This window comes from Panthera onca, chromosome F1 (assembly GCF_046562875.1).
Source record: "Panthera onca isolate mPanOnc1 chromosome F1, mPanOnc1 haplotype 2, whole genome shotgun sequence".
NCBI classification, from domain to species: Eukaryota; Metazoa; Chordata; class Mammalia; order Carnivora; family Felidae; genus Panthera; species Panthera onca.
The window spans coordinates 24,908,899-24,936,459 of NC_138355.1; the positions used below are offsets into that span (position 1 = coordinate 24,908,899).

At 38.7% G+C, this 27,561-nt stretch overlaps 2 protein-coding genes across 3 annotated transcripts in view; one reads left to right on the forward strand and one right to left on the reverse strand.

Annotated features, from left to right (window-relative positions):
• The window catches only part of TPR (translocated promoter region, nuclear basket protein), a 69,668-nt gene extending 60,154 nt beyond the window's left edge, over window positions 1–9,514 (forward strand). The window contains exons 45-52 of one of the 2 annotated variants that reach the window (XM_060643688.3): window positions 167–235; window positions 349–443; window positions 2,358–2,464; window positions 3,639–3,734; window positions 3,861–4,017; window positions 5,944–6,062; window positions 8,607–8,702; window positions 9,313–9,514. In XM_060643688.3, coding sequence (XP_060499671.2) covers window positions 167–235; window positions 349–443; window positions 2,358–2,464; window positions 3,639–3,734; window positions 3,861–4,017; window positions 5,944–6,062; window positions 8,607–8,702; window positions 9,313–9,368 — 795 coding nt within the window. In that variant the 3' untranslated portion in view covers window positions 9,369–9,514. The remainder of the gene's footprint in view (window positions 1–166; window positions 236–348; window positions 444–2,357; window positions 2,465–3,638; window positions 3,735–3,860; window positions 4,018–5,943; window positions 6,063–8,606; window positions 8,703–9,312) is intronic. The other variant, XM_060643689.3, reaches the window with a different exon arrangement.
• Window positions 9,515–9,553: 39 nt separating this feature from the next.
• PRG4 (proteoglycan 4) lies at window positions 9,554–27,055 on the reverse strand. Its single transcript, XM_081791865.1, has 14 exons — window positions 26,939–27,055; window positions 26,264–26,362; window positions 23,572–23,694; window positions 22,201–22,320; window positions 19,494–19,640; window positions 18,851–18,973; window positions 16,658–17,366; window positions 13,824–15,994; window positions 13,070–13,147; window positions 12,106–12,242; window positions 11,671–11,827; window positions 11,005–11,202; window positions 10,418–10,543; window positions 9,554–9,665 (listed from the first exon to the last, which is right to left on the reverse strand). Exons 2-14 carry the CDS (start codon window positions 26,334–26,336, stop codon window positions 9,568–9,570), a joined length of 4,260 nt encoding a protein of 1,419 aa, XP_081647991.1. The 5' UTR covers window positions 26,337–26,362; window positions 26,939–27,055; the 3' UTR covers window positions 9,554–9,567.
• Between the last annotated feature and the right edge of the window lie 506 nt (window positions 27,056–27,561).

Sequence of the window (27,561 nt, forward strand, 5' to 3'; positions counted from 1 at the left end):
AGTGCAAATATAAGCAATTTTTCCTGAAAAGATACCCTGATGGTTACATTATATGCTAACATTTCAGTGCTGTTATGATCAGTGTAGTAAGCTGTATCTATTGGTATTTGGTTCTTGTTTCATTGCCTGATTCCTTAAAACAAATGTAATTCCCTTCTTGACACAGAGAATTCAGATGACTCGGAGGCAGTCTGTAGGACGTGGGCTTCAGTTGACTCCGGGAATAGGTGGCATGGTAACTATCTACCCATTATGTGAAAGTGACTCATTTGTTCAGCACATACTTACGTAGTCCATACATGTGTTTCTGTCGTGCCTGTTGATTCCCATTTTCTGCCTTCATTTCAGCAGCAGCACTTTTTTGATGATGAGGACAGAACAGTTCCCAGTACTCCAACTCTTGTGGTACCACATCGCACTGATGGATTTGCTGAAGCAATTCAGTAAGTTAATGAACGAGAAACATATTTTGTAACTAATCATATTCTTCCTTTTTCCCTGTCAGTTTGTTTATATTTGAGTGATTCATTACTTATTGAGTCTTCTAATTGTGTCCTGAGCACTGGGGTAGGAGGGCTGAGGATGTAGTGTTGGGGAAAATGATATAAAGGTGAATGAAATATAGTTGCTTCCATTAGGAATTTGAAATTTAAAGGCATTATAACAGTGGTTAAGAACACAGCCTCTGGAGTCAGAATGCCTGGGTTTGAAACTTAGCTGTACTGCTTGCCAGCTGTGTCAGGTTATTTAGGTTCTCTATTCTATTCTCTATTCTCATTTTACTAATGGGCATAATACGGTAGTTAGTACCATAGAAGTTGTGGGAATTAAATGAACTGATTTATACTAACATGGTTAGAATATTACCTGGTATGTAGTAAATGCCTTGCAGATGTTGATAAAGTGTTGGTAATGGCAGTGATCGTGAAGGATGGCATTATTTCAAAAGCCAAGCATATGAGGAAACTAATTGTCACCTACTCAGTCTAGGAGAATAAAAGGATAAGCAATAGGCTTTTTAATACAAAGAAGTTAGGGGAAAAGAATATGAGACTTAATGGGGACAACACTGAATTGAGTCTTGGAAAAGAATTACCTACCACTTTTGAGCATTTCCATGAATCTGTTTATTTAATCTTTATAGCTATAGCTAGACACCATTATTGTTGCTGTTTTACATATAAGGAAGCACAGAGATATTAACAGACAGCAAGAAAATGGCAGTTTATTATTTCGAACCAGTCATTCTGGCTCTAGAACCTGTGTTAACTTGGGCCAAACCACTTCTCTTAAAGGATAAAAAAGCTTTCCATGTGAAAGTACTCGTTTAATTGTAGCTAAAGTATTAGGTGCATAATAGGATGTACTTGAATACCAGAATGAAAAAGTTCCAGAGACTTGGGAAAATATATGCCCATATAATATATGCCCATCAAAGCCTATTTTAAACTTGCTCAATTAACCATAACTCATCTTGGTTAACACACTTTTCCAAGCCAACTGATCAGTGTCTGCCCTTCCCTTCTGGAAGTCAGCCTATCAGAAAGAGACTCCAGTAAGCTGGTTCTGAGTGACAGCCAGTCAGCAGATTCTTGCATAGGTCAGAATGCAAGGTTCTAATAATTTTATGAAGATAAGTTTAACAATCCACCTGAAAGAGAGCATCCTTAACTAAAGCAATAGTGTTGACATGGAAAAGAAAATAGATTTAAGAGTAACACAGAGGAATAATCCATAAACATTAGTGGCTGGCTAGTGAAAGAAGGTGGAAGGGTAGGGTGAGGCGTGGGCAAAGAGATAATGCTGTTGTATACCCTGGATTATGGGCAGGCAGATGGATGATAATGTTATTAGGACAAGGGGAAGACAAGTTTCTAGCCATCTAACAGGGTCTAGACTTGTTCTAGACCTTGGGAGCCGTGTGATGAGCTCTTTCGGAGAGGAAGTGGGCTAGAGCTGACTTATCTATGACTCAACAGTGAAAACCAAGACAAGACTTTGTCTCATGACTTCATTCTAACTCTTTTTTGGTACTTCTCATTTTAGATTTGTGTTGTTTTCAGTGTATCTACGTGGAGATAGAGATCCAGTAGATTCAGGAAATGTGAGGCATAGTTCAGGAGAGCTGAAAGTTACCGATAAATTAAATATATATAAATCACATGTAATCTTACTACTAAATTCATTGACAACTGATATTTTGAAAATATTTTTATAAGGATTTCTGTAATCAATTTTATTTCTAATCTGTTTTCTTCCTACTTTGTGCTTATTCTTCCTTCTATATTGTTTCCCATCATTGTGATTTAAACAAAGTAACTTTAAGTTTTATCTTAAATTCATTTTTGTCTATTTAGCTCCCCACAGGTTGCTGGTGTTCCTAGATTCCGGTTTGGGCCACCTGAAGATATGCCACAGACAAGTTCAAGTCACTCTGATCTTGGCCAGCTTGCTTCTCAAGGAGGTAAATAGATAAATAAATGCTTAGATCACCTGGATTTGCACATATTCAAGTAATAAGCTATTCTGATGTGATTTTTTTTAAGTGAGCAAATACAAACTTTTTTTAAAAATTGATATCTAAGTAATTCCTCTGCAGATTTTTGGGAAAAGCTGTATTTACTACTTGTTAAACATTGCCTTACATATAAATCTTACCTTTCCAACAAAGTTCTCAGATCTTTGAGCATAAGGACCAGATTTTACATTTTTATTTCTTCTGGCTCCTATATGTCATACGTGTACAAACTATTCAGGAATATTTGTTGAACATAGGTACAATGAGCCATTTTAAAGTTGTTGGAAGGAATGCAGCATGTTTTATGTTTAGTTTGGTACTTTACATTTCTAGTTAAAGGTATAAAATTAATTAGATATTGTTTACTGACATTGAAAGTAAGAAAGATAAAATGTGTAAAATATGTGGCATAAAATGACTCCTAAGTTAAGTAATACTAGTTGGCTGTTAAACATGAATTATGCTTTTTGTGGAATTAATTACCTTTTAATCCTCAGTCGGCATCCATATAACCAACTATATTTGTGGGAAGCTGTATGGCATTTTGTAAGTGAATAAGGAAAGCATACTACTTTTATAAGCCCAAAATAAAGGATTAATCTACAACCCTCATATAAGCCATATACTGTATCTTTTATATAAATTCAAATCTTATATGATTTTTTATTTTATAGGACAATTCCTAGGCTTGGAAGTCAGGTCTAGGCTTAAATTGGAATGCTACCACCTACTAGTTTTGCAACTTGGGGAAAGTTGATTAGCCTCCTTGAAATTCAGTTTCTTTAACAAAAAGGGGAAGAGTCATATCTTGTAGTTTTGGTGAGTAGATTCTAACATAGGACCTGATTTAGTTGGGTATTCCATAAAGTTAGCTTATATGAAATCACAGGACTAGCATCTTAGGTACTTTTTTAAAGGCTTCTGAGTGTCTGTGAACTTAAAGGATATGTTTCGATTACATTTACATTTTGAGAGACTGATTTTTGCCTGATGTGCAAAATAAGTGGGCTACAGCAAACTTGTGTGTCTCCACTGATTCATTTTTTTTCTTTCAGATACCTAGCATATTGACAGTTTTATGTTCTTTCAATCATTCATTAATATTTAGAATTGTCTTTAGGTTTAGGAATGTATGAAACACCCCTCTTCCTAGCTCATGAAGAAGAGTCAGGTGGCCGAAGTGTTCCCACCACACCTCTACAAGTGGCAGCCCCTGGTAAGTATCACAGGCAGATTGGTAGATTACGTGCATTCTTGGTAAAAGGGGAACCTGTGAGACATCTTCTGGCTAAAGATTTGGTAAGCCACCAAGTTAAAGTTGTCGTTTCTTTTCATTTTAAAGTGACCGTATTTACTGAGAGTACCACCTCTGATGCTTCAGAGCACGCCTCTCAGTCGGTTCCAATGGTGACAACGTCCACTGGTACTTTATCCACAACAAATGAAACAGCAACAGGTGATGATGGAGATGAAGTATTTGTGGAGGCAGAATCTGAAGGGTAAAGGTTTACTTTATAATTTTTGCTTGCTTTAGACTTTTACACTTGTTTTCCTTTAGCCAGGAAACAGTGGGTTTGGCTGTATTTTCAGTAGCATCCCATTACAAAAATAAACCAAGCTATACATTTTGGAAGACTGATTTTTTCATATAGTAATATATTTTAGGACTTGGATGTTACTGCAGCAGACAAGTAATTTTTAAAATGTTTATCTCCCTGAAAATTACATGATGTATTCTAGAACAGTCTTTTCTTTAAAGTCACTGGTACCCTTGCATTAATGTAGCTGCTTGAACTTTTCTCTAAGTAAGAAGTCTTTCTGTGAAAATTTGGAAATGACTCACTTTCCATTTTGTAGTGGGCTCTTAAGTGAACCTCATTTATTCATTCTTTATGTGCGTTTAGAACTTGATGTCTGAAATAGTGACTTCTTAAAAATTAGAAACTTCTAGTAGTTTTTAAGACCTGACAACATTTTTTTAATACATCAGTTATAAACAAAGTTTAACAAAAGTATTTCATGACACATCATCTGTATTTTTTAAGTCAAGGGAGTAGAGTAATTTATTTAAAAAAATTTTTTTAACGTTTATTTGAGGGAGAGAGTGTGAGCGGGAGATGGGCAGAGAGAGAAGAGATGGAGACATAGAATCCAAAGCAGGCTCTAGGCTCTGAGCTGTCAGAGCTCAATGCGGGGCTGAACTCAAGAACCATAAGATCATGAGCTGAGCTGAAATTGGACACTTAATCAACTGAACCACCCAGGCACCCCAGAGGGAGTAGAGTAATTTAATGCAAAGAAGCACTAGACCATGGTCTTGGAAAAGTTTTAACTTTCAAGGCAGAACCTAATTCTTTATAAAATAAAAAAGTTGAACTACTTCATAGAAGCATAGCTAGAACTAGCACCCAGATTTCCTAGGTAGAGCTCAAAGATTGTGTTTTATTTAGCAGTATTTTCTTAGCATAACTATAGGCCACTTCTAGCATATGAGAGAAAAAGCAGACTTACTATAATTCTGTAACACAGTGCTGCTAATTTTGAGGTTATACACCCTGCTGGGAATACTAGCTGTCATTAATTTCATACCATGTATACAAGTTGCTTTATATATGTTGTTTCTGACCCACACAAAATCTCTACAAAGTATTATCTCCAATTTACAATGAGGAAGCCCAGACTCAGAGCATGTTAAAATAACTTGCTTAGGCCACTGGTAACTGGCTTAGACTGGATTTGACCCTTGACTTCAGCCCCATGCACTTTACACTTCATTAGCACTTCTCAACTTCAACACATAGTTATGAAAGACATCTTTCAGATACATTATTACTAATGACTGTACGAAAATTTGCAGATGATAATACTGGAGCAGATTCAAAGTGCTTTTGGATTGTTACCTCCCTTCCTTGCGTTTTGATGTGCTTTTTTGAGTGGGAGAGAGAGTGGTGAAGTTATAGCCATTGAGCCAGGAAATCACATACCCACAGCATGTCTCATCTGGGCTAGAGCCCCTGGTGAATTAGTTGTTTATAGTTGTGACTTGTAAATTATTTTAGTGCTCTGCTTTCCTAGAAAGTTGTTTTGAGATTTCAAGATCTCAGTAATATCTCTTATGAATGTCAAGAATGTGCACATCCTTTGTCAAAGAAAAAAAACGACAAAGAAAGGAAGCAGAAACTAAAATTGGAACATGTCCTGGTGAGAGAGGAATAAGGAAAAAGCAACTTGAGCTCTCTTTTCCCCTGCCCCCTTAAAAAAAATAAATAAACCATTATCAATGTCAGAGTCTACAATCTTGAGTTAGGGGGAACTTGGGGTTATTTAAGTGATAAACTATATCAAAAAGAGGTTGGGAACAATTTTGGATACCTCAAAGACCAGCTTGTATTTTCTACCAATCAATTTTTATTTTCTTTTCTTAGTATTAGTTCAGAAGCAGGCCTAGAAATTGATAGCCAGCAGGAAGAAGAACCTGTTCAGGCATCTGATGAGTCAGATCTTCCTTCCACCAGTCAGGATCCTCCTTCCAGTTCTTCTGTAGGTAAGTCCTGCTCTTGAATACAGCACAACTTCGATACATCAAGCTTGTTTGCAAAAGACAAATTTATCGGTAACAAATTGATAATTCTCTTTTTTCCCTGAGTTTAAAATGCCTTATTTAAAATGGAAATTGTATTTCATTAAAGGAGACATCAGGTATATTAAAGACGTGGTTGTCCTGGAGGTGCAGCAGGGCTGTGAGGGATTGGTCACTGGGAAGGAAGCTAGGGAGCAATACTTCACATCTCCTGCCTCTTGAAAACAAAGCAGCTTCATGTTATTTGTTCTACATTTGGGGGTTCTGACATGAGATTGGATTTGAAGAGTTGAAGGGTAGGAGGTCTGTTGCTCAAAAAATATTTGAAATTTACTGATGTAAATAATTTCAAAGTTTGGCTTTCTTTTCAAGTACATGACATTAACTTTGAAAAAGGCTATTTTATGTATCTTTCCTACAATAGAAACTATTTATCTGGTATTCTTAAAAAAGTAATTAACATTTATTGAGCACTTATTGTGTATCAGACCATGTTTAAGCTCTTTACATATATTTATTTAATTCCTACATGAAACCAACATGGTAATCACTCATACGGAAACTGAGGCACAGAAATGTTGAATAACTTTGCCATAGTACATAGCTAATAAATAATGGGCAAGCCAGGATGCAAACTCAAGAAGTTTGGCTTCAGGGACTCCACTTTTAAAATAATACGCTGTACTAACTTATCTGTCTTACAGTTTTTAGGAACGGAATTACTTTTATTATTGAAGAAATATAGTACCCATCATCCACTCTGATTATTTTTATTTTGAATTGTTTATAGCAGTAATTCTCAAATTCTGCCATGGAACCTTCATGTTCTGTGGAAGATCTGCTCAGTTATTAACTTTTTTCAGTCATGGGACTTTACTATCTCAAGATCTTTTTTGCCTATCAGCTGTTTTTCTCTGACACATCAACCGATGAGCCAACATCCCAAGGCTCAGATCCCTTTTAACAGCTAGTAACTTTAAATGCCTGCACATTTATTTTATTATGAAGTATGGATGGTCATAATTAATCTTGTAGTCAAATTAGAAATGTATATAAACTATATAACTCAATGCATTACAGTCAACAGGGCTCAAGTATCATAATTATCAGAACTATTAATAATAGAATTACTGAAGTGCTCTTTCTCCAATTATATTCTAATGTCCCATGAGAATTCTTTTCAACTGTAGAATGGGCACTAGTTATATCTTACCAGGGCTTGCATAAGAAGATAGGGTTTTTGTTCCCTTATATAGTATACTATGAAATTAGGATGTCTGCATTTTTTGGTAATATAAAACACTAAGCTGCCTCATCTGAGCAGTTGTTCATTTGGTCAGTAAATATTTCAGTGCCCACCATGTGCCAGGCAAAAGAAAGCATTACTAGGAAAATGACATTTCAGTAAAGACCTGGAAAGGGTAAGGTAGAAAAGCTGTGCAGTTTTGAGGAAAAAGAGTGTTCCAGGTGAGAGATCTAGCAGATGCAGAGTCCCTAAGACAGCAGTGTGGTGTATTCAAGGTCAGCCAGGAGGCCAGTGTGGTTAGAGCACAGGAAGACCAGAGAGGCACCGGGGGAGAGGCCCAGTAGATCATCATAATTGCTTTGGCTTTCATGGATTTAGGAAGCTTTTATTTTTTTTTAAGTTCGTTTATTTATTTTGAGAGAGAGAGAGAGAGTGTGTGTGTGTACGCACATAAGTGGGGGAGGGGCAAAGAGAGAGGGAGAGGGAGAATCCCAAGCAGGCTCTGTGCTGTCAGTGTGCAGCCCAACATGGGGCTCAATCTCACGAATCGTGAGATGACCTGAGGTGAGATCAAGAGTCAGATGCTTAACCTGTCTGAGCCACCCGGGTGCCCTGGATTTAGGAAGCTTTTTTAGAGGGCTTCAAACAGAGTAGTAATAAGGACTTAACAGTATCAGTTTCGCTGCTGTGTAAATAAGAGATTTGAAAATGTGTAATGGGCAGAAAGAAGGAGAAAGTTTGGAGGATATCGTACTGATTCAGGGTTAAGACAGTGATGTTTAGACAGGCTGGTAGAGTTTAATTTGTGAGAAGAGGTCAGATCTGGGGATAAATTTGAGCTGGCAAGATTTGCTAATGATTGGATTTGGCATGTCTGGAAACGAGAGGATTCAGATAATGATCACATTATAGCGTAGGGGACTGTTATTTCCTGAGGGAGGTGATATGTGGTATTTTATTGTAGTCCTCACCTTCTAGCACAGTGATCTGGATAGGCACCAAGTGAATATTTATCAAATGAGTGGAGTGAATGAATGAAAAACCTCAAGCACTCTTTTTAATAAGGAAATTTTTTTTTTACATTTTACTCTTTTGTTTGTTAAATGTCCCTCGTTAAAAATGAAACAACTTTTAAATACTGAAACAAATGGACACCTCTGCATTTATCCATGCATTTAGTAACTAGATTTTGTCATTGTAAATGCTTTTCTTATTTTTTAACCTGCTTTCTTATATTTTAATGTGTTTTTTTTTTTCCTTAGATACTAGCAGTAGTCAACCAAAGCCTTTCAGACGAGTAAGACTTCAGACAACATTGAGACAAGGTGTCCGTGGTCGTCAGTTTAACAGACAGAGAGGTAAATTTCTGACATATTGATTACATGATAGGATGTATGATAGTAATACACGGAACAAGTTTTCTAATCCTTAAACTTCCAACTGTATCTAGGTTTTTTTAATGTTCAAGGGTTGATTAAATTATTACACATTGAGTATGTGATGTTTACTAACCTGTAAGCTTCTTGCAGAAAGATTTGTAACTATAGGTATATAATGAATATGTACTTAGAATTCATATTTATTCATTTCTTCCTTGAATTAAAAGTAAAGATTTTGAGAAGCTGAAGTGTTCTAGTACTAGATAGTCATTTGTTACATCTCTGCCTATTGTTATACTTCTTACACTACAGAATAAAGCTTTGTGACTTTGTTTAGTTAAAAAAATTAAAATTTTTAATATGTCTTCTACGGTAAACATTAAAGATTGTATTCATGTCATGAAAATAATAATCTAATTGTACTAATTTTCACTGAAGATGTCAAATGTCTAACACAGTTTTATATTTATATACCTAGATATTTGATATTGAAAACAATTTTTATAATGACCTAGGGTAAGTGAATACTCCAGTTTTGAGCTAACTTCTTAAAAGATGCATTCAGTTTGGTTATTTTTTTCTCTTATAGGTGTGAGCCATGCAATGGGAGGGAGAGGAGGAATAAATAGAGGAAATATTAATTAAATATCCTGTAAACTGTAATAATTGTGAATAAGATTGTCCAAGCCTGTTTTAGTGTAATGGTTGTCAAGATTAAAAACCTTTTTGTATTTAAATCGGTATGCTTCTCTCAACATTCTTTATTAATAAAATTTGTTTCAGTGTCAAAATTTTTCATTTTTTTCTTCATTTTAATTAGTTGATTCTTCCTTTGCCCGTGGGTCTAAGGACAGTTGTACCAGACATTGGACAAGGTCCGCCCAGAACGAGTAGTAATGACTCTTGCTGTTCTACTTGGTTCATCGATGTTATAGTATTGATCTAAATAAAAGAGAAATCCTTTTTTAATTTAAAAGAAAACAAAACACCTGAACTAAAAATAGGGGTTTTTTTTATTATTACACTCAAAGATAGTGTTTGTCAATTTCATATCAGAAATGTTTAGATTAATTAATTTGAATTTACAAAAAGAAAATTGCTTTCCCATACTGACCTTTCACCATCTTTCCATAAAATTAGGTTCATCTCTCCTTTTTCACGGTAAGAATTTGAGAAAAACTAAGTCTAAAAAATTATTCACTTGTTTTATCCTTTAAAAATATTTTTGACATTTATATAGGTAGAATAACTTAGATTTCTGAATTTTTCTAAGAAAAGTGCCCCAGGTAATATAATTGAATTAATAAAGGTAGTTTCTCAACTTCTTTGTGATCTTCATGACTGTGTAGTGATGCAAATCAGTAATATTTTGTGGCACAAGACCTCCTATAAATGCCACAGGCAGTAGAAGTAAAATACTGTTTTTAGTAGCAGTTTTACTCAAGTAATATGTTTTATTATACTAGGCTTTAATCTCATGAAGGATAGTACAGAATTGAATTGTAGCACATTCAGTTCAATTGAAAATAAAGTGAAAATCTAAACTTTCTCTTTTTCAGAGCAATTAGAATAAGTATAGTTTAACTTCTTATCTTTAGTCACCATTGAACACTCGTGGTTTTGCTTTAATTATATTATTTCAGAGATTAGAGCACATCTGTAAGAACCTATGAAGATTTTACTTAATAGCTTACCTTTAGAAAAGGCATAATAATCATAGCCATCAGGTTTTCTGGTGTTGGGCAGTGCTATAGCTGAAGTAACCACATTTGGAAATCCTCTCCAGTATAAACTCATTTTAACTTCATTATGGAGGAAACCTGTAGATTTAAAGATATCAGACTGAAAAGCAATGTACTATAGGAAAGAGCAGCCATTAGGCAGAGCTGGGTTTGAATCGCAGTTTGGTGACTTAGTAGCATTACTTTGGGCGAGTTATTTAACTTAAGTGCCTTAGTTTTTGCTCTCTCTGACAGGGTACAAATACCTACCTTACAGGACTCTTCTGAGGTTTACAGATTTGTATGTAATGTTCTTGGTAAGAGGTACCTGATAAGTGGTATTAATTACAATGAACAAACCTGAATAAACATTTCTTTACTCACACACACAAAGAAAGTATTGATCTGGTCCTCCACTGAGTTGGATTGATGTTTTACATCAATACGCTTTAAATTATTAGAGCTATTTAGTCACTGCATTCAATAAGCTTTATTCTGTAAGAAACTGTATTAACATCTATTTCATGTGCAAGAATTTTTAACACAGTGAGAAACATTACCTTTGTCTTGATAAGAGACTCTGATGGGTGAATAGCGAATTCTGATGGTGTGTGTTTGAGAAGGTCCTATGGCGCGTTCAAAGCGACGTCTCCTAACCTGTGTTGTTTCTCCATACACTGAATAATTGATAGCAGGCCTTCTACCAGTGCACTTTCTGACAGGTTCCTGTTTATAAATATACTGCTGAATGCCACCACCTATTATGTATTAGAAAATCACATATAATAATGAAAATTAAGCTTAATCCTCCAAAAAGGTAGAAAAGAGCTTTTACAAGATAGAGGAAATGATCAAGGTCTTTCATAAAGTATGTCCTGACATTAATGACCATTAGTCCAAGGGTATTATAAAATAATTACTGAGTCCTGAAATCCTTCCTGAATGAACAAAACCAACAAATTGTATATTTGTATATTTAACTTTGTTTGAAAGTAAATGATGACACTTACATTAAGGACCTGAACATTCAAATGAAATTGTAATTTGTATGCTGAGAGCTCTAAATACTCTTTCCTGTCCTCAGTTTTTTCATTGAAAATATCTGATTCCAGCCATTAAAGATCTTTTGACAGTAAACCCAGTAATAAATGAAAATATTGAATAAAATTTCCCAGACAAATCAACTCTTAAAAGTTTTGTAATCTTGTCAATTATGTAACACATACCTCTCTTGAAAAAATACACAGATTCAGGTCTTTCCTTGTATTTAGCTATGGAGAGAGCTGCCACTATTTTTCCATTTAGTCCTCCAAATCCTTTTACAATTTGTTTGGGATACCCTGCATCTTTTATGTCATTGGTGAAACGCCAGTACTGAGAATCCTGATAATTCAACAGAGGAAATGATGTTAACAGCTTCGGAATAAAAAGGTTAGGGATTCATTCTTAGACTTAAATATAGGGAGAAAGTTTTAACTTCATTAAGTGAATAAATTAGCTTGTAATGTTACCAAGTTGTTAACTTTTCAGATTAAATTTTGATGATAGAATAGCTTAATAAAATATGGAGACCCTTCTGAAGTAGAGGTTAAGCTGATTTATGCTGTTATAATAAAGAATGGCTTGTTGCTGATTTCTCTGAAAAAAGATATTTTTCTTACCTTAAAGAAGAAAGTTTTTCCTTCACAGTTGCACCTAGTAAAAACAGTATCAACGGGGGAGGGAATACCCCAAACTTCAGTAATTTTACGAGCTGGAGATGGTGGACTGAATGGACTTAGCATCCAGAAATAATGACCTAAAATTGAAAGTGATCTATCAGCCTATAAGCTGAATGAATCCCAATAAAGAAATCAAAATGAAAAAAATTTAGTTTATCGTAAGAACAGATTGAATAAATAAGCATTACATGACAAGTTTAGTCAATACCATGAGGACTAGTATAGTTAGTATTTGAACATTTCTGAGTAGAGATTTCTCAAGTCTGAAGTTCAAGCCTTTGAAATATTTTAATTTTCCAGTTTCCCTAGAAACTTCTGGCTTTGTGACTTAACAGAAAGTTACTTCTCTCTCCATTTCTTTACCTTTTATAACCAAGGAGTTATAATTCAATGACTGCCAAAATCTCTTTAGCCTCTACTGTGCTAGTCTATGATTTGTTTCTGGTCAGATTTAATTAAAATATAAGAGGACTGGACCAGCAGAAGGCACAGCAGAGAATTAACAGGAAGTAACTGCTGCTCTGTTACACTCACACACAATGTAGCACTGTAGAAAACATCGCAATCAAGATGTTACTTTCAAATAAAATAGAGCAGGTAATACAAATCCTGATATTTCATTTGATACGAAATCAAACTATGAACTACCTTTTCATTCTAATGGAACGAAAAATCTTAGTAGTATCTCTTCAAGTTCTTTGTTTTGTTTGTCTCTCCCAATATGTCCAATTTTGTTAATCTTATGTTTTGGTTATTACTCTCAGGTTCTCATAATACTGTGTGAGGTACGTTCATCAATCAGTTTCCCTCCAGAAAGCTTAACCCAAACTTCCACTTTTCTTTGGTTCTCCCAAATGCCAAGAACAAAATGAAGAGCAGAAAAAGAAATACGTGCATAGCTCACCTCGAAATGCAACTAGTGTTCCATTGCGCAAAGCAGTCAGCCCATCTACTGGCTTACCATTGCATAAATTAGTCTCATCTAAAACAAAAAATTAAGCCAAGATAAAAGAAAATGCGAAAAGTGTTCACATTCTTTTCAAATCCTCCCACAGTGTTGTTTTCCTCTGTTCACCTTTTCCTGAGCCTTTGAAGGGACTAGTGGGAGGTGTGTGTATTTCAAAAATGAAAAAGAAGAGAGAGATTTCATAATTGTTTTACTTAAAAGTGATCATTATTCAAAAAGTAATATATAAAAATAAGTTACGAATTGGAATAGGCCAGGTTACCCATTATCTACATGTATTAGATAATTATAGGATGTTTGATCCCAACACAAAATTCCATTTTTCAGTTCGGATTGCCTCTGAGACTTGGTTTGGTAAAGAATATTGCAGGTTTTTGCTTTGCGTTATACTCTTTTAAGGATAGACTTCCACTTAAGTATTTTTGACATTCTATACACTGTGTCTGCATATAGACACAGATGCACTAAGTTCCTAGCACACTAGGTTATTACATGATTTTCCAAAGACCAAATAACCTTACTACAATTACTCCTCTGCTTACCTATGGAGAAGCTGTAAAACTCCACAAGTTAACAAGTTCAGGATTCTAGATAATGTACTTCAATAGAGTGATACTAACTTGGCATTCTGGTCCAAATAAATTTAAGTTAACATCACCAATTTTAAAACAAAGTAACTGATGCTTGTTACCTGAAAGCATGGAGTTGATGGCAATGTCTTGATTGGATCCTCTCACTAAGATATCTGTGCCTGGGATAAATATAGGAGTTAACACAGGGGGCCTGGGGATCGTGTGAGGTTTTTCTCCTGCAGCATCTCCATCCTTATTTGGATTTACTTCAACTATTTCTGAGTTAGGTGTTTGGTTGGGGCTGGTGGTAGTTTGGAGAATGGCTTTTGTGGAAGAGGTGGGGTGTAATTTGGGCACTGTTGATGTAGTCATCCTTGGGGGAGTTGGTGTAGTCTTTGGTTTTCTCCTTTTAGGTATCGTGTTTGGCTTTTTGGTAGAAGTGGGCTTTTTTGGTGCTTTGGTTGGCTTTTGGGATTTAGGAGTTGACACTTTAGGATTAGCTCTGTCTTTTGGTGCAGCTGTGGTTTCTTCGGGTTTATTCATAGTCTCTTCAGATGTAGTTGCCTTTTTTGTTGTAGTCATTACTTTGGGTGCAAGAGTTGTGGCTTGAGGAGTATTTTTGGATGATGTGGCTGATGTTACTTGTGTGGTTGTTCTTGTTTTGGAATCAGTGGTCTTTTCTTCTGTCGGAGTTGATGTAGGTACAGCGGCCATAATTCCAGGTGTCATGTGTATGTCTTTTTCTGTTGTTTTGTCTTTAGCTGTTGTAGTGATTTCAGGTGTGGTCACTCCAGGAGCCTTAGTTACAGGTATAACAGGTTCTTTGGGACTGTTTTCAAGAGCCTTTGGTGTGGGTTCTTTGGGAAACTCAGGAGTTGATTCAGCAGGGTTTTTGGGAGTAGTGGGAGGCTCCATGGTGGTTGTAGTAGAGCCCTCTGAGTTGGTTGGAGCAGGTGTCTCAAGAGAAGCTGGAGTGGGCTCCTTGAGAAGTTTGGGGATGGGCTCCTTGGTGGTGGTGGGAGCAGTCTCCTTGGGGACCGTGGGTGCAGGCTCCTTGGGAATGCTGGGAGCAGGTTCTTTGGGGACTGTGGGTGCAGGCTCCTTGGGAATGCTGGGAGCAGGTTCTTTGGGGGCTGTGGGTGCAGGCTCCTTGGGAATGCTGGGAGCAGGTTCTTTGGGGGCTGTGGGTGCAGGCTCCTTGGGAATGCTGGGAGCAGGTTCTTTGGGGGCTGTGGGTGCAGGCTCCTTGGGAATGCTGGGAGCAGGTTCTTTGGGGACTGTGGGTGCAGGCTCCTTGGGAGCAGTGGGTGCAGTCTCCTTGGGGGCGGTGGGTGCAGTCTCCTTGGGAGCGGTGGGTGCAGGCTCCTTGGGGGCGGTGGGTGCAGTCTCCTTGGGGGCGGTGGGTGCAGTCTCCTTGGGGGCGGTGGGTGCAGGCTCCTTGGGGGCGGTGGGTGCAGGCTCCTTGGGGGCGGTGGGTGCAGGCTCCTTGGGGGTGGTAGGTGTAGGCTCTGTGGGGGCCATGGGTGCAGGTTCCTTGGTGGTAATAGGAGCAGGCTTGTTGGGGGCCATGGGTGCAGGCTCCTTGGGAATGCTTGGAGCAGGTTCCTTGGGGGTTGTGGGTGCAGGTTCTTTGGGAATGCTGGGAGCAGGTTCCTTGGGGGCTGTGGGTGCAGGCTCCTTGGGAGTGGTGGGTGTAGGCTCCGTGGGGGCCATGGGTGCAGGCTCCTTGGGAATGCTGGGAGCAGGTTCCTTGGGGGCTGTGGGTGCAGGCTCCTTGGGAGTGGTGGGTGCAGGCTCTGTGGGGGCCATGGGTGCAGGCTCCTTGGGAATGCTGGGAGAAGGTTCCTTGGGGGCTGTGGGTACAGGCTCCTTGGGAGTGGTGGGTGCAGGCTCCGTGGGGGCCATGGGTGCAGGTTCCTTGGGGGTGGTAGGTGCAGGCTCCTTGGGGGCCGTGGGTGCAGGTTCCTTGGTGGTAATAGGAGCAGGCTTGTTGGGGGTGGTGGGTGCAGCCTCCTTGGGGGCTGTGGGTGCAGGTTCCTTGGGGGTGGTAGGTGCAGGCTCCTTGGGGGCTGTGGGTGCAGGTTCCTTGGGGGTAATAGGAGCGGGCTTGTTGGGGGTGGTGGGTGCAGCCTCCTTGGGGGCTGTGGGTGCAGGTTCCTTGGGGGTGGTAGGTGCAGGCTCCTTGGGGGCTGTGGGTGCAGGTTCCTTGGGGGTAATAGGAGCGGGCTTGTTGGGGGTGGTGGGTGCAGCCTCCTTGGGGGCAGTGGGTGTAGGCTCCTTTGGAGTGGTGAGTGCAGGCTCCGTGGGGGCTGTGGGTGGAGGTTCTTTGGTGGTAGTGGATGCAGGCTCCTTAGGAGTGGTGGGAGCAGACTTCTTGGGGGTGGTGGGTGCAGGCTCCGTGGGGGCCATGGGTGCAGACTCCTTGGTAGGTGTAGGCTCTTTGGTGGTGGGTGCAGGCTGCTTGGGGGTGGTGGGTGCAGGCTCTTTGGTGGTGGGTGCAGGCTGCTTGGGGGTGGTGGGTGCAGGCTCTTTGGTGGTGGGAGCAGACTTCTTGGGGGTGGTGGGTGCAGGCTCCGTGGGGGCCATGGGTGCAGACTCCTTGGTAGGTGCAGGCTCTTTGGTGGTGGGTGCAGGCTCTTTGGTGGTGGGAGCAGACTTCTTGGGGGTGGTGGGTGCAGGCTCCGTGGGGGCCATGGGTGCAGACTCCTTGGTAGGTGTAGGCTCTTTGGTGGTGGGTGCAGGCTGCTTGGGGGTGGTGGGTGCAGGCTCCGTGGGGGCCATGGGTGCAGACTCCTTGGTAGGTGTAGGCTCTTTGGTGGTGGGTGCAGGCTCTTTGGTGGTGGGTGCAGGCTGCTTGGGGGTGGTGGGTGCAGGCTCTTTGGTGGTGGGTGCAGGCTTCTTGGGGGTGGTGGGTGCAGGCTCCGTGGGGGCCATGGGTGCAGACTCCTTGGTAGGTGCAGGCTCTTTGGTGGTGGGTGCAGGCTCTTTGGTGGTGGGTGCAGGCTGCTTGGGGGTGGTGGGTGCAGGCTCTTTGGTGGTGGGTGCAGGCTGCTTGGGGGTGGTGGGTGCAGGCTCTTTGGTGGTGGGTGCAGGCTTCTTGGGGGTGGTGGGTGCAGGCTCTTTGGTGGTGGGTGCAGGCTTCTTGGGAGTGGTGGGTGCAGGCTCTTTGGTGGTGGGAGCAGGCTTCTTGGGGGTAGTGGAAACAGGTTTCTTGGTGGTGGTGGGAGCAGAAGATTTGGTTGTAGTTTCAGCTTTTGGTGTAGATGTAGTAGGAGCTTTGGATGTTGGTTTAAAATCTTTAGCAGGTGTTTTCTCTGCACTTTTTTTCTCTTTAGGTGAAGTAGTCTTCTCTTTTTCTCTATTTGAAGTCTGTTTATTCGTTATAGAAGTCTCTTTAGTTTCAACTGCTGTCTCCTCACTGGTTGTTGAAGATGTCTCTTTGGGTGTATCAGAATTAGGTGGAAGACTGGGTTTTGGATTTGTCGGTTTGACTGTTGTAACCTTGGGAGATGTGGTAGCTTTATTGCGTTGGGTGGTAGGAATGTCAGGAGTCGGGGTGAGCTTGACGTCACCATTGTCCAGTCCACTTCCATCTTCATCTACAACTGGTGGTTCAGGGTTAGGTTTCTTTTTAGGAGTTTTTTCCTTCTTGTTATCTTTTACTAGAAAAAAAATATGCACATTTTTTACTTTTGAATAGTTTCCATAGTGACCTAAAGAGCTCGTCCTTACCAGCTAGCTGTGTTGATAGCTGATCGAACTGCTTTATCTGTAGGCAAATTGCTAACCTGTAATTCATTAATTTGTTGTAAAATGGGAAATGATTAACTCATCTGATTGGGCTATTTTAGGGAATTGATGAGAAGGGATGAAAAAGCACAAGTAAAAGTCTATACTATTAATGTATAGAAACAAGTGGCAACTTTGAAATTACCAACATGATCAACTACACGAATTCATCTCTTTATATTAATGTTCTTTGCCTCTCACTTCCTCCACTCCTTTTACTTCACACTGTTGAGTGCTGCACTCTTCCTTCTGGAAACCTAGTTCCAACATCTTCAAGATTAACTGTACCAATTGGCCTCGGAAGCCTCTACAACTACACCTCAGGAATCTGTTCCAGTCACTCCAGCGGTGCCTACTAATCTGTTTCCATACACACAGCTGTTAGCTCTTCCCTTTCCTCTGCCCACCTAAACTCAGCAGCCCAGGGGATACAGAGAGGGGATTAGGATGCCATGGCAGCCGAAGACCTTGTTGAACAGGATTTCTCCTAGCAGCTACCCAAAGAGCACATCAAGAGCTCATCCCTGAGATGCGTTCCATTTAACAAACCTGTATTGCACTTGCATTGTATGCAAGACTCTGGATGATTCAAAGACTATTTGGCTATTCTGCCAGAGTAAAGGCTTCAGGGGAAATAACAACCACCCAGGAAATAGAGTTCTTTGAAACTCCAGTATCCAAAATTCAGTATTTCCTTGGAGAAAGAGAATGTATTTTAGAATTTCAGGAAATTAAAAAAAAAAAAAATAGAACAAAAGGAATCTTTTTTTAGGAGGTAATAGCCTACTCCGTGGGACAGTCTCTACTACAAAAAAAGAAAATCAGCCAGATATGACATAATTTATTAGAAAAATAATAAAAAAGATCTGTAAAACGTGGATAATATTGCCTTTCCCAGAGATGTGTATGAGATTTTAATGGATTAACGTTTTAAAACACTTAAAGCAGCATATAAATGTGTGCAAAATAAAATAAGGAAAAATAAAAGGGAAAGCAAAAACCACAAGGAATACAGAGGAAGAAGGAGAAGAAAGAAAAATGATATCAGGTAGACAGGAATGAAAATAAAAAACCATAAATAATCATCTCCGGTGCCATCCTGTGTTTCCAGAGCTGCTGCTATAGCATCTTCTTATCCTTGGTTTTAAGAGTGCTTTCTTAGCTGCTCTGCACTAGTTTCCTATAGGAAGTTCTCATTAGTATCTTCTAAAATAATTTTCACAAATTATTTTTACAAATCTATACATGCCCCAAGTATTGAAATGTCCTCAAACCATTCTACCAACACGCATTGCTTTTAGAGAATTATTTTTAATATGGCATTGATATAGTCTTTGATCTTTATCAATGCTCAAACCTTTGGGTTTCTTCTTTAATTCTTTATTAGCAGCTGAATTTTTGGAAGACTTGACTTTCCGAATAGTTGAAGAGGAAGAGGAAGAGGAGGAAGAAGACTCTTGATTTTCAGAAACAGAATGTTCTATAAATCAAATAAAAAGGTTGATCACACCAACTGCAATTGAAAGCAAAAAACGCCAGTCCAAATACAATGAGAAATGTTGTTGACTGCTCTGCAAATGTCCATGTTCTGCTTTTTTAATTTATCAGTAATATGATCAACTGCTCTTTAAATTTGTCAGTTAAAAGCCAGGTAGCTAAGCTTATCACAGATACCAGCAATATATATTACTTTCTCTCAAATTCCCCATGTCTCACAGAATCTAATTATTCTGCAGAAGATCTGGGCTTTTTTTTCCCAATGAGATTTGTCTTCTGATTACTGTAACCTACACCCATGCTGGGTTCAGTTGTAAGAAAAATAAATATCTGAGGGTTTATAATGTGGCTTAAACTTTGACTTAAAACACACTTTTTTAAAAAGTGTAATAAGCCTTTCATGACTCATATGATTCCCTTTTTCTATGAAGAGTCTTTTAAAAGTAGTTTACCTACAGCTTAGTCCATCTCAAAACCTTTTTTTACATCTGTCATCTTCCTACCTTCTGTTATTTCCTCTGATTCTATAACTTTCTTAGTCTTCTTCTTGTTTGGTGATTTGGGTGAACGTTTGGTTGTTGATTTGATGGTTTGAGATGCTCCTGGAGCTGGAGGTACAGTCTTTGAAGATGGTGATGGGGGATTATGCACTGAGGCCAAGCGAGACAAGTCAGTTAACATCTTGTTGACATTCATCAGCAACTCTTAACTGTAAAAGGCATGGATGCATCTGGCTTCAAGAATAGAGGCTGGTGAAAACCAGTGTAGGCAGGCCCTTAGCCTAACACTAATTACCGCAAAGTGATTAATTCTGAGGAGCATTGCTATAAAATATAAACCTGAATTCCAGCCCTAGCCCTGCAAGTCTCTACCCTTGTGACCTTGGGCAAATGAACTAACCCTTCTTGAGTTTTGTTTTCAGATCTGCATATTGAGATATTTATTCTAGATGATTTCTGAAGGTGTTTCTCTGCCTAAAAAATACCTGACTCTAGGGGCACCTGGGTGACTCAGTCAGTTGAGCGTCCGACTCTTGATTTCAGCTCAGGGCATGATCCCAGGGTCATAGGATCGAGCCCTGCATCAGGCTCCACGCTAAGCATAGAGCCTGCTTAAGATTCTCCCAATCTTTCTCGCTCTCTCTCTCCTAAAACAAAAAACAAACAAACAAACAAAAAAACCCTCAACTCAACTCCATACCTTATGCCAATCTTCTATGATGGTAAAAATAATTACTGCATGTGAATGACAGGTATGTGTGCTCTCACAAAGAGAAATATAATAAGTACATTTGTCCTGTTTTCATATTCATTTAAATAAAATGATGCCAATCCACCTTTCTTCTTTCTAATTACAAAAGCTGTACATGAATATTTAGCCTTGTAAACAGTTCACACCTTCACATTATGCTTTTCTCAAAATGTGTTGCCCTTCCCCAAGTTAAACAACTGTTAATGGTTTGGTGTGTATCTTTGAAACCTTTTCTCACCCGTCCTCCTACCTTTTCTGTGTCTAGAAGACAAGACAAGGGATGTGTTTTGATCATTAGGAACCAGAAGAAAAGGAGAGGGACTTCTAGAGGATAAGAAAGCGGAGGACAATGAGATGCTCTGGGTAGAGGGAATTGTGATAAATCCTGCTGCTCTGACCAAACATCCCAGAAACCCCTGCCCATGCAGTCTCTGTGAGCTGACCACCCCACACCTTCCTCTGTCTTCCCCCAAACAGCTCAGTTCTGCCATGTACTAGCTCATAATCAACAACTTCTTGGACTGTTTTCTCACCCACATTTTTTCAGCTCTTGAAACACTATGATTTTGAAATGTATAGATGCCTACCAGCCGTGTCTATAGCAATCCCGAAACAACTAAGAGGTGTGTCATAAGATGGTTCAGTTGTTATTTGTAAAAAATGAAGTATTGAAGCTCTGGGTGGTTCCATTATTTTCACTTGAGACCCTGACTATCTTTGTGAATTCTGTAAATGAAGCATGACCTTCATCAAATTTGTTGTTGTTGAGTCCTACTTAAACCTCAAGTAATCTGACCCAGCACCCGGTAGCATGGTCTTTAACACGTTCTTTCAATGCTTCATCACTCTCTACCCAACCTTCCTTCCCACTCATCTTCCATCCAAAATAAATTCTTTTTTGTTTCACAGCCAAAACCATTATCAGGGCAATGAATAAATATGTATCCTTCATCATGGGTCCTTCTGAAAGCTGCAGGAACTCCACACTCAGTTTTTGATTATGAGGGTGTTGTCTCCATTATTTTTGGACTGCTTTCCAATGAAAACATTGAACAGTTAAGAAATATCCCTCAACTATGCTGATAAACAGTTTTTTACCCTATTTCTCCACTGTTCAAAAGAAGCAGGACGTACAGTCTTGTTTAAATAGAATAAGATTATGCAAGCAATGCTTATTTTCACTTTTACCTTCACAAATATTGTTTCAACAAAGTATAATTTAAGAATAAACATTTGGTAAAGAAAAGAATTCATTATTTAAGTCTTTTTAAACTGTTTTGGAAAATCTGAAGTTTTATTATACTCTCAGATTAGTTCTCCAGGACCTATAACCAGAGAGGAGGATTTTAAAATGGAGCAATATCCCTTTTTATTGACTCTATCACACACAGGGATTTAGATAGAGATGGCCATGGGCTCCAGAGATGAGAAGGGACATACAACAGACGGTTGACAACTTCTCGGTAGGTTTGCCTATAACTTCAGTGTCTTTAATCAAACTCCTAAATTTACTACTTTAGAGAAGCTGTGTCATTCTGTCCTTCAATATACACTCAAAAACTCTGAAGCCAAAAGCACAGCTAACTCAAAGGACTGCTGACTTTGTGGGGTCAGCACCGTTAGGGTGAAACAAGAAATCCTGGAATGAGCTGGTTACTGTTAATTGCACCTGAAATTGAACCACACCTGAGGAAAAAGTATGTGCACTCAGCCCCTATTCTCTCTATTCCTCAACCAGCGATCTCTGGAGCTCCTGGAGACTGGCAGAACCAGGCAGTGCTGTTGGAAGAGGCTTTCCTTCATCAATTCATCTTGGTGAAGCAAAATTAATATGAAATGGCTTGTGCTAGTAAAATCAAGTCCTTGGGTGGAGTGCGTATTGGACATTATCAGCAAAGCTAAGGTAGGTGCATAGATGGGGCTGTACTGAGAGGCGCTGACTGATACCACGATGCTTACCTTTTCCACAAAAATTCTCATAATCGGAACAGCACTTGCCATACTTCTTACATTCCGAGTCACAGTCGCACTCCCTCCCTCTTGCAAAGGACTCGAAGCAGCGGCCTTTACAGGAAAGCTCTATCCAGAGCAAAACAAAACATAGATTACTGATTATGCAGCCACACCCATGTACTGATAGCCATTTCCCACCTTATAGCTGCCTAGAGTTCCAAAAGTACATTTCTGAGTCTTTTATTTGAAATTTGGAAAATACACGGTTTTCTAAGTGGAGAAGTCAGGAAGGAAATATGGTGCCTTAGGGAAGCTTCTCTTGCCTTTCAAGACTCTAAGAGACACCCCAGTGCTGAGTCATTTCACATACGGACAATGGAAAAGTGGGAACCCTTCATATGAAATCCCCCCATCCTCTCCATGTCACACCACTGCTTTGTAATAGATGCTTATTAAGTGAATGGTCAGATCCTACAATATTCCAAAGAGCTGGCATAATATAGATGGGTCACTGTTTAGGCTCAGAAATCATTTATAACGCAGAGACTTTTATTATGATGAACTGGGCAACATGTGGCGTTGAAAGATTTCAGCCTAATCCCGTGGCATAGATTATACTTGCTCATTTCAAAATAAGCTTTGGTTAGAGACACAATAACTTTACCAAAGCCTGTTTGAAATTATCACCTTCAACGACACATAATTGTACAGCAGTATATTTATCAACTTCACATACAAATTCTGAAGTAAACATAACTTTGAACCACTTTTAATGATAATTTTCATAAATTGGATATGAAATGCCCGTGTTAACAAAATGATCTAAAAATGCGTTCAGGTGAAATACCACCCATCATTTAAAATTCCTACCCTTTGGGTTTTAACTGAAATTCCTCATAAGACACTAATGCTTCGTACTTAAAGTGACTTTTTTCAGACAATTTAGAAACATGTTTATATCAAACAAACAGTAGATAAGATTATTTTATATCCATGGATTCTTTTGATGAAGCTATGGAAGAACCCCATCACTAAGCAGTTATATCTCTGATTGGTAAGTGAATAGTACTCATTACTATTTACTTGATGACTCCTGAGTCACAGCATTCTCTATTTCAAACAAGATATTTTACTTGGACTAGTCAATAACCTTGTGCACCTGTCAGAGTTCCAGGCTCCCCTCCTTTTCCCTCCCCCAAGAGTCACGAGCTTTGACACCATCCTTAGGTACAGCACGCTGCAACATTTATGCAAGGAAGGGAAAGGCATTTAAGCAAAAAGAAGCGCAGTAGTATGGAAACAGCACTGGAAGGGGCTGCAAGGGGACTCACAGAACAGTGCTGCTTGGCAGGGGAGACACTAGCTGTCAGGACTTACCCACAGTGCAGACTTTCTTGAAATCAGGGCAGCACTCCATGTAGTGTTGACAGTTATAATCACAGTTGCAGGTGGCATCTCTAGAATACCCTTCCCCACATCTCCCTGCACAGCTTGGTAAATCTAAAATTATACAATACTAGGGTAAACATGGCCAAACCACTTTACAGAAAGGAAGGGGTCTAATGAGGAGGACAAAGCCATTTGGTCAGGGAGAATTTTATCAATTGGAAAAGGTTGGGGATGATGGTTAGCAATGGGTCCAGGTGATCTTTGCCTGATCTCTGATGTGACCTTGATCATGCCACTTCATTCTTCACCAGACTGAGAAGATAAATACACTTTTGAAAATGAGGCAAAGGTAATGGCTTTGCATAAAGAGGGTGATATTCCAGCAGTAGTGGGGTTGGGGAGTTGTGGTGCGGAGAGCGGCCACAGCTCAACTGAGGCTGCAGCTAAAATGATGGCTAGGTGACATTTATTGAGCATCTCTGTATCTCTGTGCTGGACACTCAGTCATATGTTATCTCTAATGTTTATGAAAATGTTACCAGGAGGGTATTAGTAGCCCCCTTTGAGAGATAAGGCAGCTGAAACACAGAGATTTTAATAACTAGCTCAAGAATACCTGGTTAGTTAATGGTTCCAGGATATATGTATTACAGATAAATTGTGTTACCTATAATACCTATAATAAATATGTGTTACCTATAAATTATTCATACTGACCTCTTTCACTCTCTGAAGTGTCCTGATTTGGATAACAAGTTACATGGTCACCTAGAACTTGAACTCTGATATATCTGATTCTAAAGCCAACACTATTCCCACCCAATCACATTGCCTCTCATCCCTCATGTTGAGTTTAAAACAAGCTGGTTAGGCCAGCAAAAACTTCCCTAGGCTTCCTCCTCTTTTTACTGGTGAGGATAACCGCTTCTTTAAATGTTGAGGAAGTGAGATGTTTACAACCACAGATACAGAGAAGACAAAATAAATAACTGTTCAAATAGCATCTGGGCATGAATATAAAGGTCAGAGTTATTCTGGGTGAAAAAAACAACAATATGAACAAAAGCATAGCTATCCTCAAATATATTTCTGAAAGTCATTTGGAAAACACCTTCCTGAGAGATAAAACCACAGAAATGTAACAATCGAATCCGTCTCTGGAATAGAAATTGGCAGGTGCAATGTCCTAAATCCATAGAGGGACGTTGAAACACACTGAAAAAATCTCAGAATAATGAGTCTGGGAAACTGAAAGTCTTCACATGCAAAGAAAATAGTAGATATTAGGACAACTTCCACAACCTTTTGCGTACATATGTGCACAATACATACAAAAACGCATATATAGTGTATGTATATAAATACATATATTATATATAAAGGAAAAAGAGAATGAGAAATTGAGAAGGCGAGAAAAGCAGACAACACAACATTAAAATCTATTCTTTCCTAATTAGCAGATTTCTGAATGAAGAAATCAATTATCTTTATAGGAAAAGTTTATTTTCATAGACTAAGTGATTGTCCTACTTTTACCACTGTTAATTTTAAAGATAATTTTACATTCATTCATTTAAAGGAGAGTAAAACCATTTTGGAGAACAATTGATCTTATTCCAGAGGAAAGGTAGATTAGGAAATGCTCTCAGTGTTGTGAGCCTTGTAATGCTATCGTAAGACAGCAGAGGAGTCTAAAGATAGTGTAGAGGCCATGATTCCTTATTAAACGTTCACATGTGCTTCCATGTGTTTTTCCATCTTATCTTAGTGATTCGGAAACTATGTCCATGTCAGGAGATTATCTCTCATGCTTAGATTTATGGGAATTTTAACTATTTTCCTGGAAATGCCTATTTTATAAATGCAATTTCACCATAACAAGCATGCACCTTGATTTTTCTTCTCTCAGGTTTTGCTTATCAAAGAAAAACAAGGATATGAAAATCCGATGTTCAGTATTATTGCCATTAATCAACTTTGATCGCATGCTAGAGACATTTGCTAAGGTGATTGCACTGGATATATCTTAACATTCTCTAAATGTCAATGACAAGAACTGTTCATCCAGGACAGTTTTTAGAGTACTGTGAATAGTTCAATATTATAATATAAGATGACATTCACACAAGTAGAGTCCATTCCTGGATGACTAGTTCTTGTAAGAAACAGAGCACTTTCAAGATTAATCCAAGGCCATTTGAAACATTGTCAATGCTCACTGTACCACGGTGCCTAGTTCTGAAGATCCTGAAAGAAGCTAGCAATAATTTATTTGATGTAAAATACTCATTAAATTTACTGGAAACATGTGAGCAAAAATTACATGCCATTTAAACGTCATTCTTTTCAGTTCATCTGATGATACTGTATCACAATAGCACAGTTTTATCATGTGCCCGTGGTTTCTTTTTTAGCTTTTGGAGTCACCGCAAAAATGAGTACAAAAATTAGTCTATAGAAAAGCTCCAAACTTGAAAGGTTTCATAAGACATGAGCAAAAGTAAGAATTCCAAAATGCTTAGAAATGTTGCATACGCTTTTACATAATTTTAACACTATACTATACATTAAATTCAAACAAATGTACGTTTTCAGAAATCTGTTTCTTTTGTGGTCATAATAGTCGAAACAGAATGATTAGCAACAGTTGTTAAATAAGTCTTTTTGGTGGTTAAGCTACCTTGAGAAGAAACTTGCTGAATCAAGAAAACAGAAAGCAGCAGCAAGTACATGGGAAGTATTTTCCACTCCATGTCTGTTTCCAGGTACCGAGACCTCACTGAAAAGAAAAGAAAAGCATCAGAATACTGCTCTTAAATCTCACCACTAATTTATGCCCATGTTACTTACGGTGTTTCGGTAACTTTTAAAATGTGGGTTAATGATAAAACCATCCCACTCTTGAAACAAGACTTTTAAAGATAACGAGCTTTAATTCTACTGTAAATATTTCACCATCTTATGCAGAAGAAATCATGAGTCACCATCTCAATCATGTTATGGTCCATGTTAATACTTTAGAATTCTCCCAAATGAAAAACAGCCCTATCTCAAACTCCATTTAAATTATAGTATATACTTACAGTGCAAGGTTGAAATCCCAGCTTACAGGGAAAAAATAACCAGCTTCAGCAAAATTCAATTTAACAAACACAGGAGTGATCATTCCAACTTTCCCTTAACTCTCCATATAAATTTGTAAGCTTCCAACAGGTGTATTGTGTAGCTGTGATCCTTTTCAAAACTTTCCTACTCCTGTCCTTAAAAACTGTTCTCAAACTTCTTTAATAAAGCATAGCCCTATTGAATTGAAAACACATTTAATTCCACGAAGCGAGTTAACTTTGACACTTACCCGTAAAAGAAATAGTGAGTTTTTCCAATGTTCTGGAAGTCTTATATATCAGTGCAAATATATTGGGATGAACCAATTAGTCCAAAGGTTAGACAGAATCAACAGTGACAACACTATGAAATCAAACTTTCCTCATTTGTTGGAAGAGGGCCCAGACAACTAGACTTAGGCAACATCTGGAAAACACTTCCATTAAGAAAAATGACTACTACAAAATAAATTTAGGATTATTGGCCAAAACACACTTCTAATTTCTGAGTGAAGTGAACAAATTGTTCTGAGATGGTAAATAGCTCTGGCAACATCTGACTAGTGTATCAAATCAGCAGCTTCAAAATAGTCAAGTGTGGGTATCACTTCTTCCTCCACCCCCCCCCCCCCCCAGTTAAGTCCAGCAAAGAGTGATTTTGAAATTTATCTACTGTTAGATTGTGGTCCAACTTTTCTTAACTTATGCTATTAAATCAAATGTACATTTCCTTTCTTGAGTATTTTCATTTTCACCGAGCACAGAAAATAGGCTCTTAATTGCCTCAAGGTGGGTGGTCTGCAAGTGTGGATTTTCTAGCTTCCCTTACCATGTAAAAACCTTCTTCAAAACTGTAGCATAACAGACTCTTAAA